Here is a 21,292-nt window from a genome sequence, read left to right on the forward strand (position 1 = left end):
CCGGAGAAGGACTGCAGGGAAAGTGCTCAGCAGCACTGATCGCGCCGGGGGCGCCCCCGCCCCCGACCGATCAATGCTGCTGCTGAGCACTTTCAAGGGCCCCCTGGATGCTATAGGCCCCTGGGCTGTAGCCCAGTTAGCCCTATGGTTAATCCGGCCCTGACTGTTTATGTTCAGTGTGCACACCTGCAGAGACCTTGCAGGGTAATGTTAAATCTAGTATCAGTGCTATTTTTTTCAGCATTATTTTTTAGGGAAATTTCTGTATCATTGTTTCATTTTATTCATGTAATAGCAACAGTACACAGTATAGTTAGATTGATCAACTTAAAAATGGAAAAGTGATTGCATTATGATAAACAGTGCGTCAGTTTTCAATGAAAAAAGGGAGCAAATGTTTTGCTCCAGAATATCCAATTTTAATTAATTGTTTAAAACAGACAATTTACATAGTAACAAACAATAAATGTAACAGTAGAAAAAAGAAAGAGATGACACATTATTAAGCTGGAAAGTATAAACTACGTTTTATACAATTGAAGAATATCTGTTTCTTTTCAACAAAATGAATTTCCAGATTCCATCTATATTATCTTTTTCCTACACACATATTAACAGTAGCATGGCATTACATTCAAGGCACTTAAGAATACTAACTGATTAAAGATATTTCCACTTTCTTATAACACACTAAATGTATAAACAAATCTATAAACGTGAAACCTATAAAATATATATACATTAGATACAACAAAATAGGATTGCCAGGTCATCCATATATAAATAGACATAGAAGAAATAGAATAGTTCAGAAAAATGCTTCATCCCTATTGTTATTAATGTTTTTGGGCAAGAATCTGATTCAAAGTAGGAGCCATAATTAACGTTACAATACCAAGGGATGCACTGGAGGGTTTCAAGACTGAACTAGTATGTTTGATACAAGCAAACATGTAAAAGGGAGAATAATTGCTCACTGATATAAAAAATAAAAAAATAATTATATTATTAAATATTATTCACGATTGCATATTTATGTTAATTAATATGAGTGCTATATAACAAATATCATAAAAGATAAGTAACTAAATTCACCTGTAGGCCCAGAATACACTGGTCAGACACAGGTTTTAACTTAGTTAATTCCAATTTTATTTCCTTGTTGTCTAGTTCTAAATCGTTGACCTGGCAATCTTACAAACAAAGTATCTTTAAGTATATCTATATAAAGAACATAGTGTCATAGTTATACTGTATTATGTAACCAACAATCTGCATCTGTAATACACCTTTTCTGTTATTGATTCAATATTTAAACATTGTATATAAAGCTAAAATAAGAATATTGTAAAAAGTAAGAATGTTTTTGGTTTGGATGTAGTGAATAAATGAGAGAGAGTTAACACTACTATTTATTGACTGTTGAAAGCCATATGTGAGTCTGTCTTAACATTTTCAATGTATTGAAGTAAAAAGGAAAAACAAACACAGTTTTTCCAATGTCTGTGTTTGGGATTATTGATCACTGCAGCAGCTTAATATAATTTATTGATGTCCAAACTCTTGAAATCTTTTTTTTTTTTTACGCACTTAAGCTAAAAGGTTCACATCTGCAAATACTTTGTTCCTTAAGGCACCTCAAAAGGAATTGAAGCAGAAAGCATAAATGCCTGTTGCAACAGCTCCCAGATGGCAAAGAGTATGCCCAAGGCAATGGTTACACACTCTCTGCTCCTCCTAAAGGCAAATGTTCAAAATTTGTTCAGGTGATAGCTTTTGCTACAAGTTGACCCTCGGGCAGAAGGAATGAATGGGAATGTGAACTGTCAGCCAAGTGTAGTGAAAATACTGGACAGACAGCTTTTGTTTGGCTATTCTCATTTCTGGTTCATTAGTCTCACAATGTGAAAAACAAATATTTTTTTATAACCATTCTATGGCAAAGATTATTTGCCCAAAGACTTGAATAAATTTGGCACTTATTGGCGATCTCACCCAAAATAATTGTGGTATTATTTCTATAAACAAATCAAACAGATGCTGAAGGAAATGTGTGTACCAAAAGAGCACTATGCCCTGATCATTTGTTCAGTAATTTAATTATTGAAAAGGGGTCATAATAATGACATAAAAACAAACAAAATGTTTTGCTCAGCAGAACAATGAGAACATTTGCAAAAGAAAAGCATAAATTTACAAACAAGTTATAAAAAAGGATAACTAAAATTGCCTAATACTGGTTTCACAGAAATTCTACCATAGCATGTAAAAGAAATTAGAAGCAATATATGATGTACTAAAGAAAACAAGTCAAAGTAATACATGAATGAAAGCATGTATCTAAGCTCAAAATTAGAAAACAAGCATGAATAAAAAAAAAAAAAACCTTAACATCTATAACAGCTAGAAAGCAAGGCACATACATTGTATGTGATAATTTCAAATGAGTTCATTATGTTTCACAGATTCAAAAGTCTGCTTAAATATCACAATTCTACAAAGTGAATTTACATTTAAAGTACAAAGTGCAAATACTATTTTTGTATCACTGCCTGCACGGCAAGTTGAGCATCAACTTCTCAAATGTCAATCTTGATTGTGCTATGCTTCATTTATCCTTGCTTCCTGGAGAGCTGTTGTAGGGAAACAGAAGAGATTAACGTAAAGTAATACAATTATTAGCTGTTTATCAAATAACTATAGTCAACTATTGTAACCTACAGTGTGTAGGTAGCCTATCAATTGTACATGTTAATATGTTGTTTTATAAAAGTTGATAGAAACAATCAGTCAATTTTAGTCACCATGTTTTCAGTTAGTAAACAAGCAATGGTTATTTATCATTAAACATAAAATGGCTTAAGCAAAATCATTCATGACCCAACCTTCCCCCAATAACAAAGCAATCCTGAGAAAACTTGTTGCACTTACAGAATTTATAAAATTTATTCAGTTACTTGTGTATCTCAACTTAATGCATTTCTTTAATCTCTTGAATTGTATCACTTTAATATAATTCTAGCATACAATACCTTTTTTTCTGAATGTTAAGATGTCAAATGAAGAGGATCTTTCATAGTAGAAGTATTTAACTAGTGCACATTGGTGGAACTAAAACTGTTGCAGGGGGTGCAATGGTTGTGTGGCCCTGAGCTGAATGGGGCTCTCTCCTGCGGAGTTCCCCCACTCTGCTCTTCTGGAACAGTGAGTTCCACTTAAAGCCCAAACAGGACTTTACTGTGTATGGTCAGAAAAGTAGAGCCCCGGCATCAATGATATGTATACACAATTACCATTGCGCTTGACTGGTCTGTATAGGAAAAGTTGCTGTATATTTCTTATAGAAAAACACTTGAGAATCGCAAACAGATTAAAGAGATATTACAGTTTTATTTATACAACATACTATACTCCCCATGTATTTCACTATAATTTACTCACATATATTTTGTATCCTTATTTAATCAACTCCAACACAATCTCAATAACAAGTTTTCATAGTCTAACTGTCCAAAGATACCAAGTAGACTACTAAAGAAACAATCCCACTGTAACAATATGTGGCAATGGCTGGACTTCAAGAAATCATCCCTGCCTAACCTCCCAAATTTTGCTGTGGGATGTAGTGAGGCACTCCTGCTAGTGCCTAAACCACAATCAAGCCAGACAGCTATTGAAGGGCCCAACCAGCCTTCCTCTGCCACAACATACTACGGATATTATGCTGATTCAATATCCCAGTGCTATCAATCATGACTAGTCACTATAACATTGTGGTAGTCTGGGAGGTGGAAGATGTATTTTGGAGGACGGATGGTGCTCTCTTGTGAATTGATGCCTACACATTATGTAGAGCCCTATAGAGAATATTTAATCATTCACACCAGTCCATGACCCAGAGAAGATTACAATCTGTATTTCCTTCCACATGGACACACACTAGAGTTAATTTTGTTAGAAGGCAATTATCCTAAGTATCATTGGAGTCTTTGGAGAGTAGAAAGAAACTGGAGCATCCAGAGGACACCCATGCAAACATCATACAGGGCTTCATGTAGAGTCAGTTCGACTCCTAAGAACAGCAAGTGCTTTTTCAAACTGCACATGTGCAGTAGCCAAAGATACACATCAGTCTGCTCTCACACTGATATGTATCTCCCTTTTGCGACTCTCTACTCTTAAATTCAGTGCTTGATTTCAAGGATTGAAATCCCCCGGTTATATAAATGACTGCACTGCTGCTAAGAGCTAAGTTGTGGCAAGAGCTCTTAGCAAGCTAGCAATCAGTGTCCATTGCAAGTTTTTGTTTGACAATGCTCATAGATTTGTCAATTTATATATTTTCAAATGCATTGCAGCAAATTTTTATTAATTCTGGAATTCTCTTTTAATAACTATTCCTACTTTTTCTATGTATGGATTTATTTATTTTAGCCACCAATCTGGAAACACCCAGATTCTAATATGTCTGAAAACTACACTATGAAAGTATTCTTTGAAATCAGTATGTATTATTAAAAAATATTACAGCACATTTTAAAATAAAGCAGTCACACAATAAAAGTTGAGAAGCTGAAGCTGGGTGCATTCCTTTTACTGTTGAAGGCGGATGAAATATATTGCAGCTCCTTTTTATTTGGAAGGTAGAATGGAAAGTTTGCCTGCCATTTATATGGGCATACACAAATTACTAAATGCTTGTTTAAATAGCCGCACATGTCATGCTAAATGAATGACCAATATAATGTAAATAAGTAAAAAGCCGCACACCTGTGCCTCTCACCCTCTCAGTAATTCTACAGAATGCAGAGAAGCAAATAAAAATAAGTGTACATAGTGCTTAATTTTGCGTTAGGAGCAAAGTAAAGAAAAGGAGCAAATTTGCACCTGGACAAACCATGTTACAATGCAAGGGGTACAAATGTACTTATTTTTTTGCATGCAGGGAAACTGGCTGTTTTTTATGTAGCATACAAATAATTAATTGCTTTATTTTTACACTAAAATTAAAGTTGATCTATGACATGTTGTATCCCAACTATAAACCTGCTCCTACATTTTAAATTTACCTACTCTCTAATGCAACATGGTTTGTCCAGGTGCAGATTTGCTCATTTTCTTTGCTTGCTCCTAACTCAAAATCAGGCCCTTTAAATGCAATGCAAATTTTTGTGTCAGCATGAAGAGAACAACATCACAATTAGACTATACACTGCACTTCTGAATTAAAGGATTAATGTGGAAAACACTTGCATTATAATTGATGTTTTATAATTAGCGAAAAACCCTCTGTGAACCATTTAGGTATTACTGCATAATTGTTTTCACATTGTGAAAGTTTTTTTATGTTTTCAATGTCAGAAGGTTTTTATGCTTTAAAGTTCTTCTTTACCATATAAGTATTTAGAATATGAATAAAAGTGTGTAGGAGGTCTGTGGTAAATCAGGGATAAAGTAAGCATAATGACTCTGTTCAGAAAAAAATATGTACTTATCCTTATCACACTGGGAAAATATAATTGCTTGTCTAAGCCATTTTTAGTGACTCAGAACTGTGTTAGTCAACCATGTATAGAATAATTTTGGTTTTTTTTCTTTAACTCATTTAGCTAACCATGATGTTTCATCTGGATTATTTGTGTATTTATTGCACAAAACATGCCCAAAAAATCCCCTCCATATAGTTTACATTTGCTCTTCATCCTTCTGGTGCTCTGAAAAAACACATATTGCGGTCATCACGTAAGATAAAAGAATTTGACTTTGATGATCTTACACTGCAAATAAAAACCTTGTGGTTCTATGACCCGTCTGAATTATCTAATCATCAGGCAGTCAGGCAGTCTGGATGTCAACAGTTTTGAAAATATGTTTAATAATAAAATACATAAAGTGAGGAAGGACAAAAGAAACCAAATTGTGACAATTGTTACTTAAAATTAGCTTGCAATATACCATTCAAAATGAAAACTTGCTGTATAGTACTATAATTTATTCAACCTTCATATTATTTACTTAATAAAAGTTAACATAGTGAAGTTAAAAGGTATAGAAAAGCACAGTATAAACTACAATACACACATAACAATATACATATGTCACATGAAGAAGCATATGACTGACACCTCTAAGTACACTGTTGTATACTGGATGAATTTAATTTTAAATAAAAGTAATTAATATGAATCTTTTTGGTGCAAGTGTACCTTTAAAAATAAATATATATATAGTATGAAATCTACTACATCTTTATATACAGCTTTATCGTGGTACGAAACAAGTTCAAACAGTGCATCAATTGGAAGAAAAAAGGCAGATTGCATCTGCATCTTGTTAAGGCTTGAAGATAAAGTACATAAAAAAGAGAAATCTTAGACACTGCTGCTGCAAAATAAAACACAACAAAAAAAAGATTTATCTATGTCATGATAGTCAAAGGTAAACTTATTTCTTGTTGAGTAGATGAAACAGGCAACAGGTGGAAGTTATCAAAAAAATTGCTCTTGTTTGGAAGCAAAAATATGTGACACCTATTCAGGCACTGCTTTTATCACTGTCAATACTTTGTACTGTAATCCCAAAGGAGCCATGGAAAAATGGTTAAATAAAGAATTATGCAAACCTAAGAATACAATATCATAGTGTGCTATAAGAAATGTATAGTTCATATACTTCTAATTTGGAACTCCAAACTGACATTCCAATAACATTCAGAAAGACATATTATATTACAATTTATATATATATATATATATATATATATATATATATATATAAATATATATATATCTACTATGTAAAAGCCTAGTGGCGTGTGTCTGTGTGTGGAAAAAAAAACAACCAAGCTGCAGCGCCACCTGGTGGGCGAAGTTATACACTGACCTACTAAATTCTTAGTGTGTGTGTGAAAAAAAAAACTCAGAAAGGGCTGAAATTTGGTATACTAAGATGTTTTTAATTTGTTAATTTAATTTGTTAATTGTTAAAAGTGTATATAAAGATTTTAAAAAAAATATATATATTTCTTGAAGGAGAAGTGACAGTTGGGAGTGGTTGGTGGTTGCCGGGGGTGACAGTGGGGAGTGGTTGGTGGTTGCCGGGGGTGACAGAGCAAGAGGAGTGTGATACTCAGGACCACTGAGAGAGATCCCTGTGTCTGGATAGACATCTGGATAGATGTGGCGATAAAGATGAAGGATGAGGTGATGGAGAAAAATGATGAGGTGGTGACAAAACCACGTTAAAAAAGGGTGCTTGCGTCGGAAGGTAACGCTCTTCCCCTGAGGAGGCCTGGCCTAGCCCCAAATGCATGACAAGAACCTTTTTAACACCTTAAGTAGCTTGATTTGACTAGAATGCATGAGTATCATGCACGGGTTAACTTGTATATATATATATATATATATATATATATATATATATACAGTGAGTAGGGCGGTATACTGCCACTTCTCCCACTGCAACTCCATTGTGAACTTACCTATTTCCTTTACTATCCGGGCTCCCCCATACCTCTTCATCTTCAAATCAGAATCACAAAGCTGCTAGAGCACACTGCCCCCCTGGGGTCGGAAAGGTTAAAATGACCCGCTGCCTTGACGCCCCGACATGCTTGAGGTATATCCCCTGCTCATCTCTGGATCCCCTCTTCCAGCAGTCTGTCTCCATCTTTGTGTCCCAGCTATCCTGCCCTCCCCACCTACTGAATGACCTGATGGAGATTTACACTGAGTGTTCATCAGCCTGGATCACTGATTGGCTTCCTGCCATTGTTCTACTACCAGCGTCATCTACTGCTGCTGATCTGATTTGGCGCTGTTATAGCAGGAGTATTGTGCATTCTTCAACAGTGTCCTACCTTTAGTTGCCAAACAGTGGAGGCGAGTTCTGCTACCACTCTGAAGCCATCTTTGCCTGTGACCTAGTTATTGAGACAAGCTGCTCCTTTATCTCTCACTGCCATCTTATTGACTCCTGTACCATTCCTCACAGTATTCCTCCTAGGCCTGATCACCTGATCACTGACTGCCAGTCCTGTTCCGCTTAATCTCCGGCCCCAATCATCTTGGACTAACCACTCTAGCTCTTAAAGGTATGACTGGATAACGCAGGAATAGGAGGGGGCAATGACCAGAAACAGGAAAAGAAAAGAGAAGGACCATAGAAAAAATAATAACTAATTTCAAAGTATTACATTCCATTCAGTCGCACTTCTCATACCGCCACTTCTAAATTTCCACTTCGACCACTATATATATATTTGTATATATGTACACACATCTGTGATAGTCAAATGTGTGGGGCTTGGTCGAGGTTTAGTGTAAGGAGTGGGGACACTATGAAATATGAGGGGTTTACTAGAGTACTATCGAGGAGGAGAATGTAGTGTAATGTGTGGGGCTTTCATCTTTTGTAAAGGTCAGTCATGTTTGTTTCTGGTCCCATTGCTAACCAAAAGATAAGGGGTGAGAAACCAACAGTAGTGAAAGGAAGTTGGTGTGGTACTCGCAAGGGCTGGCTTCAGGTAGCACCTTTGGGGGGCAGGGTTTGCATGGCAACAGCAAAGATGGTAGGCTTCGTGGACAGGGTTATTAAGAAAGACATACAAAGCAAAAGAAGTACAGGGGAGGGAGGAGGGCATAAACTGGAGAGCATATGAGTAAATAATTTTTATTATGTGTTTTTTTTTATTGTTAATGAAGCATGTATATATATTTCTGCTAGTAAAGTCTATGCATATCTGTCTTAATACAGTGTCACAGGGAGGGAGCAATTACTTACCAGACAGGAAACTACCGCTTTGCAGAGCAGGTGCTATCAGGCAATTTGTCTTTTGTACTAATGTGATACAATTATATGATTCCCTGCATAGGTCTGTCTCCAGATTCTTGCTCCCTTTTGGTGTCAGTAGTATTTCACTTGCTACATTTACATGCAAAATAATATTCATTGAGACCACTAAGACATACAATACTAACTTCAATGTGTTGTTTTCATTACAATTTTAACAAAAGGTGTATTACAATGCCACTTTGAACAGAAATGTATAAGCCTGTTAATGTCTAATGTGCATCCTCCCTCTTTACAACTCCCCCCTTTATAATGTCACTATCATTTACTACATATATCTTTTAGGGATAAAAGTACATTCAAATTTATTAATTTAATTTGCTCTTTTTCTCGTCATTTCAATTTTTAAAATGTCCCACCAAATAGGGAATGTTAATGTATAATGTAATTGTGGTACACAATATATGAATAACATATTGAATATGTAATGTTATATATATATATATATATATATATATATATAATATGTAGCATAATTATAATTGGGTGCTATACCCAGAAATATATAGTGATCTACAATCTTTAGATGTAGCTAGCTAGCAAAGACATTTCAGCATGCTCTGTACATATCCTACTTCCATGAATATCTCTGGCTGATACTGTGTTTACACTAAAACAATAGAATATTCCCTGAAATTCTTATGTTCTGACAGATCATTTTTTAAAAATAAACAGTATGTTTAAATATCTGAATGCATGAAATACTGCTAAAAGAGTAACTTATTTGCTACTCAAAATCTGTGACATGACATATCAAATGGCATAGCTAAGTACTCTGCAAACTGATTTCCAGGCACTGATTTGTGGAAAGGTCATATAGGCCTAGGACAAAGGAGTTCCAGGGGCGGCAGACTGTGTCTAGTTTTATGTTATCATACTTTTGCTTTCTTATGTATGCTTGCAAGCATTAAAATATGGTTGTAATTAAATCATTCTATACACTTTTGTTATGAGATTAGTCATGGATGGGGCAATGGAGTTTATTATCAATAAGGGTATAGGGGCATGTGCTTCAATACTCTGTAAACAGAAGATTCAATTATACTCTTTATATATACTCTTTTATACTGCAATAAAAATGTTTTTCTCCAAACCATGTATACCATGTATATATAATTGTTATTGCTGTACTGTGCAAAGCCATATTATAGCTTTATTTAGTAAATAAATGAAATGCATATTTGACACCTTATTGTATATCATCATCATCATTTATTTATAGAGGATTCTTTCTCAGGCTTCTATGTTTTTAGCACAGTAAAACATTCATTACAGACAGTCACATATAGAGAGTATTGGCTGCTGTATTTAATGATCCTCTATGATGCTGTAAAGCATAACCATCACTACATCTCCATGGTATGTATTTTCTCTTCAGTCCTGCCCTGTGTGTACTTCTGGCAACTGGTGCATCTTGGGCTAGTGTCACATGAGCTATGGCTAGCTTATGGAGAATGTAACATCTGTGGAGGACTACTTCTCTTACTATGTATACTATATATCATTTATATCTACTTTTTCTATATGGACAGCGGTATAGTATTACTTCTCTTGGTCTATATGTTGTTTGAAATTCTCAAAATCTGCCTCACTATTAGCACAGACAGTGCAGTACAGAGCAAATAGTGGTAAATTATATTGCCTGGGAACTAACAGCCATTCCTTTCTCCCGGCCCTTGAATAAAAACTTTAATTGCAACGGTGTCCCAGATGCTAAACAATCAAGTATGCAAGGAGCAAATGATGCCCATCGATATTAAGGTGGCACAGTGGCATAGTGGCACACTGACTAGCATTGTTGTCTCACTCTGCTGGGTCCACCCTGACTGAGGCCTTCTGTGTGTTGAGTTCATATGATGTCCATGTTTGATTGGTACGTTAATTGGCTTTGAACAAAATAAGTGTGTGTGTGCATTTGTGTACGAGAGAAGTTAGATTGTAAGCCCTACTGGACAAGGAACTGCTTAAATATTCGCTGTAAAGCATTGTGTAATAAACTGACAACATATAACAGAATAAAAATAATAATAACTATGATAATAATAGCTTCTAATAACTAAAATAGTAATAATAATAATAATAATAATAATAATAATAATAATACTAATATTATTAATAATAATAATAGGCATGGCTGGTGAGGAAACAGGGCCCAAATACTGCACTTGCATAGAGACACCCTGCTGTCCATAGTGAGCTATATGTCATTTCAAAAGTTTTGGTTTTGTATTTTCTTTTACAAATTATTTTAACCTTGTATATTTTTAAAGTATGTTTTTCATATAAACTGCATAAGAACATATGTCTAGCAGGATCTAAATATAAAGTCACATTTAATGATTGCTGCTGATTCTCTTCACATCGTCCCAGATGTTGTTTTAGCAGATTGTAAATTAAATAGTACAAAAATGTATTCTAGATGATAAAAAAGTATGAGTGTATGCATGAACAGTTCCCAAAATGATACTGTATATATTAGAAATGTATTGGTTGTAGACTTACAAAATAATCAGCTTACATTGCATGCACTGCACTATTCACTCACAAAGGACAATTTTTAGTTACTATTTCAAATATCACTATATTTATACTTATGTATACTAAATATACTGTATATCCAGTGACAATATATTCTGCATCTATACAATCAGGCTAGCTGTTTATCTTACCGTCTAATATGTTAAAAAGTGATTTACTCAGTTGCATGAAGCGGCTAAAGTATACCAGTAATGTACCTGTAAATATACTTCCTACAGTGACAGAAAAACATCTAAATGGGCAAATAATATATTAAGGAACAAATATGGACATATGGCTTCTAGGGTTGTAATACTGACCAATCAACTTGTCAAGAAACATCTATAGAAGGCCGGTCTGTCATGCTGTTTGCTGTGTCCTATTTTAGGATAGGGCCAGCCAAAAATTAACATTAATTACCACATTAGGGCTCTGCAGGTTTGGAGAATGCAAAAATTGCTTCTTTCCGCGTTGACAACCATGGAGAATTGAAATCTCAGCAGTTTCTTATTAGTGTCTACAATGGGCAATGATTGAAAAAAGCTGCTGCTCTGTGCAGTAAGGACATTTTGCAAATTGCATTTTGATGATTGTCAATGAGAACAAGAAGTGGTTATAAAACGAGTTGAGATACGTTCTACTGATCCCAGGAGGTTCCTGGAATGAAACCCCAGTTCTACCAATTGTAAGGGAAAAATATTTTTAACAAGTGCTTCTAACTGATCAATTAATCTAGTCAACCTGAAAACTTACTGGACTGCCAAGCAGTGTTTATGAGCATTTAATTTCCATGGTCTCCACCTAGACCAAGTAGGTGGATGACGGCATATCAGGTAAACTTTAAATTCTTAGGAGCTGGAGCTGAGTTGACAGCAATTGCGCCACAAATTATTAATTTAAAATGCGTTCTCTAAAAAATCTGCAATTGAGTGAAAATGCAAAATTGCTACTATAACAAGTTGCACCAGTAGCATATGTGCCCGGTTTATGCAAGGCATACATCAGATACATTTATGCCCATGTTTTCAACCACTTAGTTATGTTTGTTAAGTATGCATTTCCTATTAGTCGCAACTAACCCTTAAAACTCTCTAATACAGCAGGTGCAACTCTCGATCCTGTGTGCAAAAAAGAAAAAAGAAAACATGCACACAAAGAAGTAATAGATGCACAAGTAAAGAAGAAAGCACATATCAGCATCAACAGTACATTTGCAGTCAGCCAATCAGAGTGCTAGTGACCATCATCATCTTGTATTTTCACCTACCCTCTAACACGCATAAAGGTGTATATGTGTCTCTGTGCTCTGCACATGTGTTTGCAATTGTGCAAACACACCCTTACTTACTTGGCCTACATTACAACAAACCTTCCCTCCCCCCTCCTACATCTCCAGTCGCATGCAGCTTTTCCTGGCACAATCATGCAAGTCTGCATATGCGTGCGCATTCTGGGCATGCGCACTCACCCTGCATTTCATTCTGCATCAGCCCCTTAGGTTAGGTACACACTCCAGCGTTTTTGTCCAATAATCAGGCAAATCAGCCGACATATGACCGTTCAGTCGGAAGTAGAATTGGTGTGTATAGTAGAGATGGGCGGGCTCGGTTCCCCGAGAACCGAACCCGCCCGAACTTTGCCTATCCGAGTACCGAGCCGAGCGGCTTGGTACTCTCCCGCCCGCTCGGATTCCAAATCGAGGCAAAACGTCATCGTGACGTCGTCAGATCTCGGTGCTCGGTTCTCGAGATAATTGAAACTTATAAATACCTGCCTCCACAGCAATCCATCGCCATTTGACAGAGGGAGAGAGCAGGGTGTAGTCACAGGCTGGTTAGAGCAGGGACAGAGAATATACCTTATTCTTCATCCAATTCTGATAACAATTCTGATTACAATTCTGATTACAATTCTGATTACAATTGATAGAGAAGAGAAGATAGGAGGATAGAGGAGTCTTTTATTCAATAATTGGCACTACAAGTGCTTTGGGGTGTCCCCCATTCTTTTGCATTAATATTTCTGGCTGTTAAAAGTCTTATTTGTCAGCAGTCTCCAAAAATAATTTTTAGCACTCCCAAGTGTTTTTGGGGTATCCCCCATTCTTTTGCATTAATATTTCTGGCTGTCAAAAGTCCTGTTTGTCAGCAGTCTCAAAAAATAATATTTAGCACTCCCAAGTGCTTTTGGGGTGTCCCCCATTCTTTTGCATTAATATTTCTGGCTGTCAAAAGTCCTGTTTGTCAGCAGTCTCAAAAAATAATATTTAGCACTCCCAGTGCTTTTGGGGTGTCCCCATTCTTTTGCATTAATTTTTCTGGCTGTCAAAAGTCATATTTGTCAGCAGTATCTAAAACAATTTGTAGCACTACAAGTGCTTTGGCCTCATAATGGATTCAAAGCAGTCCACATATGAGCAGAATCAGCAACCAGGTTCTGTCACCAGTCCTGATGGTAGTGTTCCCAGTACGTCATCTGGGGAAGGCAATGTCAAAGTACACATTTCACAGTACACAAAAGTCTTTTGAAATCAGTCAAAAAAACACACACCAAATTTTTTTTTACCGTGTTGAAGCGAAAAAGAAGTGTAACTGAGGAAAAGATATGTGCCGATAAAAAAAAATTGCCAACATGCCATTCTACACACTCAGTGGCAAAAGAAAATGAGTCCTTCACCTTTGTCTATTAGTGGCAGATCAAAAAATGTTACGGAGCCTACAAGTGGTGCACAACTACTGTTACGTGTGAAAGCCGAGCTGCAAGATAACAGTAAGACAGTAGAGGATAATGTTTGCTCTGAATCACAAATGACACCAATCCCTGTGGAGAGTCCATCCAGTGGGATGTCTAATCATGAGCATTCTGTTAGTGTACCCATAAAGAGGGACCCTTTCAGCAGTTCTGCTGATGTGTGCCTGAACAGCCCGAGTGTAGCCGGTGATACACAAATTGAGGATGCCACTTTGGAATTAGAAGAGGGGGAGATTTGTGTAGGCGACGAGGGCGCTAATGATGCAGACAGATACCAAACTGCCTTTGTCCATTTCTTTGTATATTCTAATTCTACAGTCTATGAGGCTGCTTTTTTTCTATTCAACTACAAGTGGAGGGCGGGGGGGGGGGGGGGGGCTGATGCAGCCAGATACCAAACTACCTTGGTCCATTTATTTTTACTTTCTAATTCTACAGTCTATGAGGCTGCTTTTTTTCTATTCAACTACAAGTGGAGGGCGGGGGGGGGGGTGGGGTACCGGGGCATAGATAGCCACCAAACTACCATGGTCCATTTATTTTTACTTTCTAATTCTACAGTCTATGCAGGCTGCTTTTTTCTATTCAACTACATGCGGAGGATGTAATATATACCCAAAGACGATGGCTGCATTGCCAATAGGCTAAGATGAAGAGGAAGACAACCAGGTTTGTGTGCAGAATTAAGGACGACCTGCCAGGGATTAAACTGTTTTCTTCCTAATTTATTAGCTTTAGAAATACCTTACTTATCCAAGAAACAGATGGAGCACTAAATTAGGTTATTTTATGCCCAAAAACATTGATTTTTCAACAAAATTGCAAAACAAAACCAAAACACGCAAGGGCGGTTTGGCAAAACCAAAACCAAAACACGACGGTAATCCAGATCCAAAACCAAAACCAAAACCAAAACACGGGGGTCAGTGAGCATCTCTAGTGTATAGTGACACGATGGTCGAAAATCATTCCAAAGTGTCGATTGTCGGCTCATTTGGTTGGTCGTACGGTTTGTTATTTTCCGACCAATCACTGACCGATCATGTAGTGTGTATGCACTCATGCTCACGATCTTGATAGAGTTTATAGAGTCGGGCTCTTTTCAGCGGATGCTAGCAATGAATGTCCCAGTGAATAAATGTAGAGAGTACTGTAGAAGGAATAATTAATTTGTTTATTCTGAGACAGAATGTTCGTTTGAGAGTCACGCAAGCTAACAAAATTCGTTAGGACATGTAGATAGTTATAACAAGGTGGTTTTAATCAGTGTGACAATGTGACAAGAATGAATGCATGAATATTGTGGTGTCATTCTCTGAAGAAACTTCAATGTGTGGTTAAAGAAGTGGTGTTATAAGGAGAGATTTGGATTAATAGACCACCGTCATGCCATCTGGCAAGATAGGGGACTATACAAAAAAGACGGCCTGCACCCACCTTCAAGGGGTACCAGAATACCAAGTGAGCAGTTTGAAAGTATCATCAGGAACTATTTAAACTAGCAGAGGGTGGAAGTGAACTAAACAGGAATAAAACAATCTGCTCCCCCAACCAAGAGGTATCGTTTCTGCAGGCTAATAGTACAGAAAACATATCCACAGCAACAGATCAAAACAAAAATAAACACAGAGAGAGAAATAAACATAAACAGAAGATGCACACACAAAATTTTTAGAGCTATGTGTGCTAATGCTAGAAGCTTAGGAATTAAAATTCCAGAACTAATTACTTTAATGACAAGGGATGATCTGGATATTGTGGATATTACAGAGTTAAGGTGCAATGAAAATCATGACTGGGATATACTTTATTTAGGAAGGGCAGAGTGGGAAGAAATGGAGGGGTAGCAATGTATGTCAAAAAAAGCATAAAGACTACTTTAATACAAAATATTGAAGAAAATACTGAGGCCCTTTGGGTGACCATAGAAATGGGGGACAAAGCTATTCTTCGTACTGGGGCAGAGACGTAACTAGGGTGGTGCGGGCGGTGCCGTCGCTCAAGCCAGAGGGGGCGCATCAGCCGCCCGCTACCTTCCCCTCTGTGTTACATAGTAAAAAAAAAAATCTAAAAAAAATCTAAAAAAAAAATTGTGGCCCCTCCCCCGACTCGCGGGAGGAGGGGCTAGTGTGGTGGCTGGTCCATAAAAGGACTATGAAAAAAAACGCCGGCTCCCTGTCACTGCAGCATCACTGATGATGTCACCATGCTGTCAGTGCAGAAGAGCCAACACTGCGGGGAGCTGAGAACAGACCTTAAGTAAGTGAGGGGGAGGGGGATCTGTCAGCTCCATTAGTTGTTCTCTCCCTAAGCACTGGTCTGTTATACCACATGCTGTGTGTTAGCAACTCTCTGCTTCCAGGACTGCCCCTCCCAGCATCCCCAGCTCCTCCTGACAGCCCTGCGTTCCACCAACACTCTCACCTCTGCTCCTGATAACTATGACTCCAGTGCCCCTCCCAACTCTCGGTACAGTACAGAGCCCCCATCATTGACCTTTCCTTGCCCTGCATATCAGTTCCCTCTGTTTCTATCCAGATATGTTTCCCTTCCATCTGCTCCCTGACACCTGTCAATTCTGACTCCTGGACCCCCGAAATACAGCTGTAACCTCTGCACCCTCTCCATCACAGGAATGCTCTCTGTATAGTATGGCGGTCACAGGAATGCTCTCTGTATGGTATGGAGGTCACAGGAATGCTCTCTGTATGGTATGGAGGCAGGGCCGGTGCTAGCCTCCATGGCGCCCTAGGCATTTTTACAAAATCGGTGCCCCAGCCCCCCCCCCCCACAACAATCGGCGCCCTCCTCCCTCCTCCCCCCTCACCCCATCTTTCCTTACGTCACCACCGCCGCCTCTCTGCTCCGTCTCCTCCCCTCCACTCACTGACACTAGTGAGTGGAGGGGAGGAGACGGAGCAGAGAGGCGGCGGTGATGAGCAATAGCCTCTTCCCCCCTCCCCCATGCATCTGAAAGTTGTGCGGCGGCCGTGACAGGTATGGTCAGCGGTCGCCGCACAGCCCTCCAGGCGCCCTCCAGAGCCCGGCGCCCTAGGCAAGTGCCTAACCTTGCCTAATGGGAGCGCCGGGCCTGTATGGAGGTCACAAGAATGCTCTCTGTATGGTATGGAGGTCACAGGAATGCTCTCTGTATAGTATGGTGGTCATAGGAATGCTCTCTGTATAGTATGGCAGTCACAGGAATGCTCTCTGTATAGTATGGAGGTCACAGGATTGCTCTCTGTATAGTATGGCGGTCACAGGAATGCTCTCTGTATAGTATGGCGGTTACAGGAATGCTCTCTGTATAGTATGGAGGTCACAGGAATGCTCTCTGTATGGTATGGAGGTCACAGGAATGCTCTCCGTATAGTATGGCGGTCATAGAAATGCTCTCCATATAGTATGGAGGTCACAGGAATGCTCTCCGTATAGTATGGCGGTCATAGAAATGCTCTCCATATAGTATGGTGGTCACAGGAATGCTCTCTGTATAGTATGGAGGTCACAGGAATGCTCTCTGTATTGTATGGCGGACACTAGGAGGCTCTTTATATTGTATGTGTGTGTGTGTGTGTGTGTGTGTATATATATATATATATATATATATATAATAATTTCGTGTGATGGTGATAAGGGGGCACAATGTGATAAAGATGGCTCCATGGCACGGTGTGATAAAGGAGAAACTGTGATGGAGGGCACAGTGGGATGAAGTAGCAGTGTGATACAGATGGTACCGTTACAATTATGTTTTAATTTGTTTCAGTGAGTTTTATTTAAAAAAACAATTCATTTTTTATACAGCTAGCATGTGACAGCTGCATTTAAAGTACTTTGATTCTATGGAGGCTTATTACATAAAGATCCTTACAAAGCCAGACCGTGAAGAATGGGGAGGGATGGGTTTTAGTGCGGTTTAGAACTTGTAAAGTGCTAGCTACGCCCCCCCACAGTAGGTTGACCACGCCCACTCGACTATTAACACTCCCACTTAGATGGGGGGCGCCGGTGCCCTGTCTCGCCCAGGGCACTAAAATGTCTAGTTACGGCACTGTACTGGGGTGATCTATAGACCACCAGGTCAGGAAGAAGAAATGGACAGGAAGTTACTGCAGGACATCAATAAAATGGCTTTAAAAGGAGAAGTAATAATCATGGGAGACTTTAATCTACCTGATGTGAACTGGGAGGAGTCTTCTGCAAGTTCCACTAGAAGTAGGGACATTCTGAATACCTCGCAAGGAGCATCCCTCAAGCAAATGGTGAGGGAGGCCACTTGCAAAGACTCAATATTAGACTTAATTCTTACAAATGGCGACAGAATATTTGAGGTAAATATGGGTGAAAGCCTAGGATCCAGCGACCATCAAGTATTATGAATTAGTATAAAGACAGAGACTGACTCATACCACACAAAAACAAAGGTGTTAAATTTTAGGAAGGCTGACTTTGTAGAGATGGGAAAATGTGTAGAGTGGACGAACTTGAAAGGATTGCAGGAGAGGTGGGAAAAATTAAAAAGTGCAATATTTAAAGCAACAGACCTTTGTATCAAAAGGGTTAAGAAAAGTACAAGGAAAAGGAAGCCAGTGTGGTTTGCAAAAGAAGTAGCAAGTATTGTGAAAGAAAAGAGATGGCATTTAGGAAATATAAGCAGACTCAGAATAATGAAGACAAAGAGGTGTATCTTGTTAAACAGAAGGAGGCTAAGAAGGTAATCAGATGTGCAAAGGCACAAGCTGAGGACAATATGGCCCAGTCAGGCACAGGGGCACATTTTCTTTTGGTATATAAGTGAAAGAAGAAAAACAAAAGGAGGAATAATAAGACTAAAGACAGAGAGTCAGAGTCTTGTTGAGGGAGATAAGGTAATAGCAGATCATCTTAATAATTATTTTTGCTCAGTGTTCACTACAGAAAGAGCGGGGAAGGGACCACAGTTAAGTTGCAAGTATACTCATAAAAATGAGGTAGAAGTACATTTACAGATGAGAAGGTCCTAACAGAACTCTCAAAACTGAAAGTGGATAAATCAATGGGGCAGATGGGACACATCCAAGGATACTAAAAGAGCTTAAAGGGGTGTTGGTAACACCATTAACATAATTATTCAATCAGTCACTAGCTACAGGAGTAATTTCAGAGGACTGGAAAAGAGCGATTGTAGTCCCATTACACAAAAGTGGAAGGAAGGAAGAGACGAGCAACTACAGACCAGTGAGCCTTACATCAGTAGCAGGAAAATTGATGGAAACACTCTTAAAAGAAAGAGTTGTATAATATCTCAAATCCAGTAACTTACAGGAGCCCAAACAGCATGGATTTACTGGGGGGAGATCATGTCAAACAAATCTTATTGACTTTTTTTGATTGGGTGACTAAAGTAATAGAACAAGACGGGGCTGTAGCTTATCTAGGTTTTAGTAAGGCTTTTGACACTGTCCCACATCACAGACTGTTAAATAAACTTGAAAGCTTCGGACTGGAATCAAAGATGGTGGAATGTATAAGATCTTGGTTGCAGGATAGAAAACAGAGTTATAGTAAATGGAGTGCATTCACAGGAGGGAAAGGTTACCAGTGGAGTACCCCAAGGATCTGTACTTGGACCAGTGCTTTTTAATATCTTTATTGGAGACATTTCAAATGGTATTGAAAGGAAAGTATGACTTTCTGCAGAGGACACAAATATATGCAACAGGGTAAACACACCAGGAGGAGTAAAACAAATGATTGATGATCTAGGTAGACTAGAGGAATGGTCAAGAGAGTGGCAACTACAGTTTAATGCTAAAAAATGCAAAATCATGCACTTGGGTCTCAAAAACCCAAATGCTAAATATAGTATTAATGGCACTGTAATGAAAACTACTGAAGAGGAAAGGGATCTAGGAGTCAGTATTGCAGGTGACTTAAAGGCAGGTAAGCTATGCAGCAAAGCAATCAGATGCTTGGTTGCATAGGGAGAGGAATCAGCAAAAAGAAAGAAGTAATACTGCCACTGTATAGGTCATTGGTACGGCCTCATCTAGAATGATGTGTTCAATTCTGGATGCCATATCCCTAGAAGTATATTGTGAATGGATCACGTATAAATAACTTTTGGTATAAATTTATTTAAAGGAAATAGCGCAGGGCGCTTATTCATATAATTGCACATATACTTATTTTTGATATTGTGTACATTTTGAAAAGGGAAATCGTTATTTCTGAGACCAGGGTAGAAGACTTGTTTTTTCTGTTTTAACCTTTCTAAAACAAATGCCTATTTCTATGTATATATCTGATACAATGAGCCTTGTGGATGGAAGCCTTTTGTGTATTGTGATGTGGGAAAATGGCTTGCTTTGGTTTGTGATGTTCTGTAAACAAAGATGCAGGACATTACAGTATTTCTAGAATTTCACAGATACGTGTAAATATCGTTAGCTTTTCAAATTCATGTAAATCTATGTTTTGGTAAACAGGGTACATCCTGATTCTAAAAATAGCCTGTGTCCAAATCTGTATAAAAAGCACTGTCCTGTACACTGAAATGTATCATTCTGATGTTCTATCTGACCTGACCACTGATACCTTCAATCAGTGGAACTGTCCTTGTCAGGGCACCTGAGCAATAAACATCACTCTGCTTCAAGACCCTGCTTGACAACTTCTTTAATATTGCTGTAATCCTGTGATCTGCAGATTAGACCCTAAATCTAATCCGTTCTCCGGCTGTCTCTGAGGTTTGGACCCAAGCTTGTCCAGTACCAACGCTCTGCCACTACCCTGCAGCCCTGGTCAATGTGATAGACCAGGGGGGTATCCATCCACAGCAACCCTGATCTATAGGAAGAGGTCAGGAGTACCAGCCCAAGTGTACCAGCACAGGAGTACACTAGCAGTGACAGTTACCCAGAAGGAACGTGGTTCTGAGCGCCATTAAGGAGCTCAGTGGTGGCAGCATGGTAAGCCCCTCCAACTGCGGAAAGAGGGCGCATTTGGGATAATGTATGGGAATGGTGGCTAAGTAAGCCCAGCCGGTTCCCAGCAACAACAAACAGGGTGGCATAGGCGGTCCATCCTGTCACAGATATAAATACATTAGAAACTGTACAAAGAAGGGCAACTAAAATGGTGCATGGCCTACAACACAAAACTTACCTAGAAACACTAAAAGAACTTAATA

At 38.4% G+C, this 21,292-nt stretch overlaps 1 protein-coding gene across 1 annotated transcript in view; it reads right to left on the reverse strand.

Annotated features, from left to right (window-relative positions):
- Window positions 1–397: 397 nt before the first annotated feature.
- The window catches only part of SMOC2 (SPARC related modular calcium binding 2), a 303,541-nt gene continuing 282,646 nt past the window's right edge, over window positions 398–21,292 (reverse strand). Inside the window, exon 13 of the mRNA XM_075203490.1 lies at window positions 398–2,633. Coding sequence (XP_075059591.1) covers window positions 2,613–2,633 — 21 coding nt within the window. The 3' untranslated portion in view covers window positions 398–2,612. The remainder of the gene's footprint in view (window positions 2,634–21,292) is intronic.

This window comes from Mixophyes fleayi, chromosome 3, assembly GCF_038048845.1.
Source record: "Mixophyes fleayi isolate aMixFle1 chromosome 3, aMixFle1.hap1, whole genome shotgun sequence".
NCBI lineage: Eukaryota > Metazoa > Chordata > Amphibia > Anura > Limnodynastidae > Mixophyes > Mixophyes fleayi.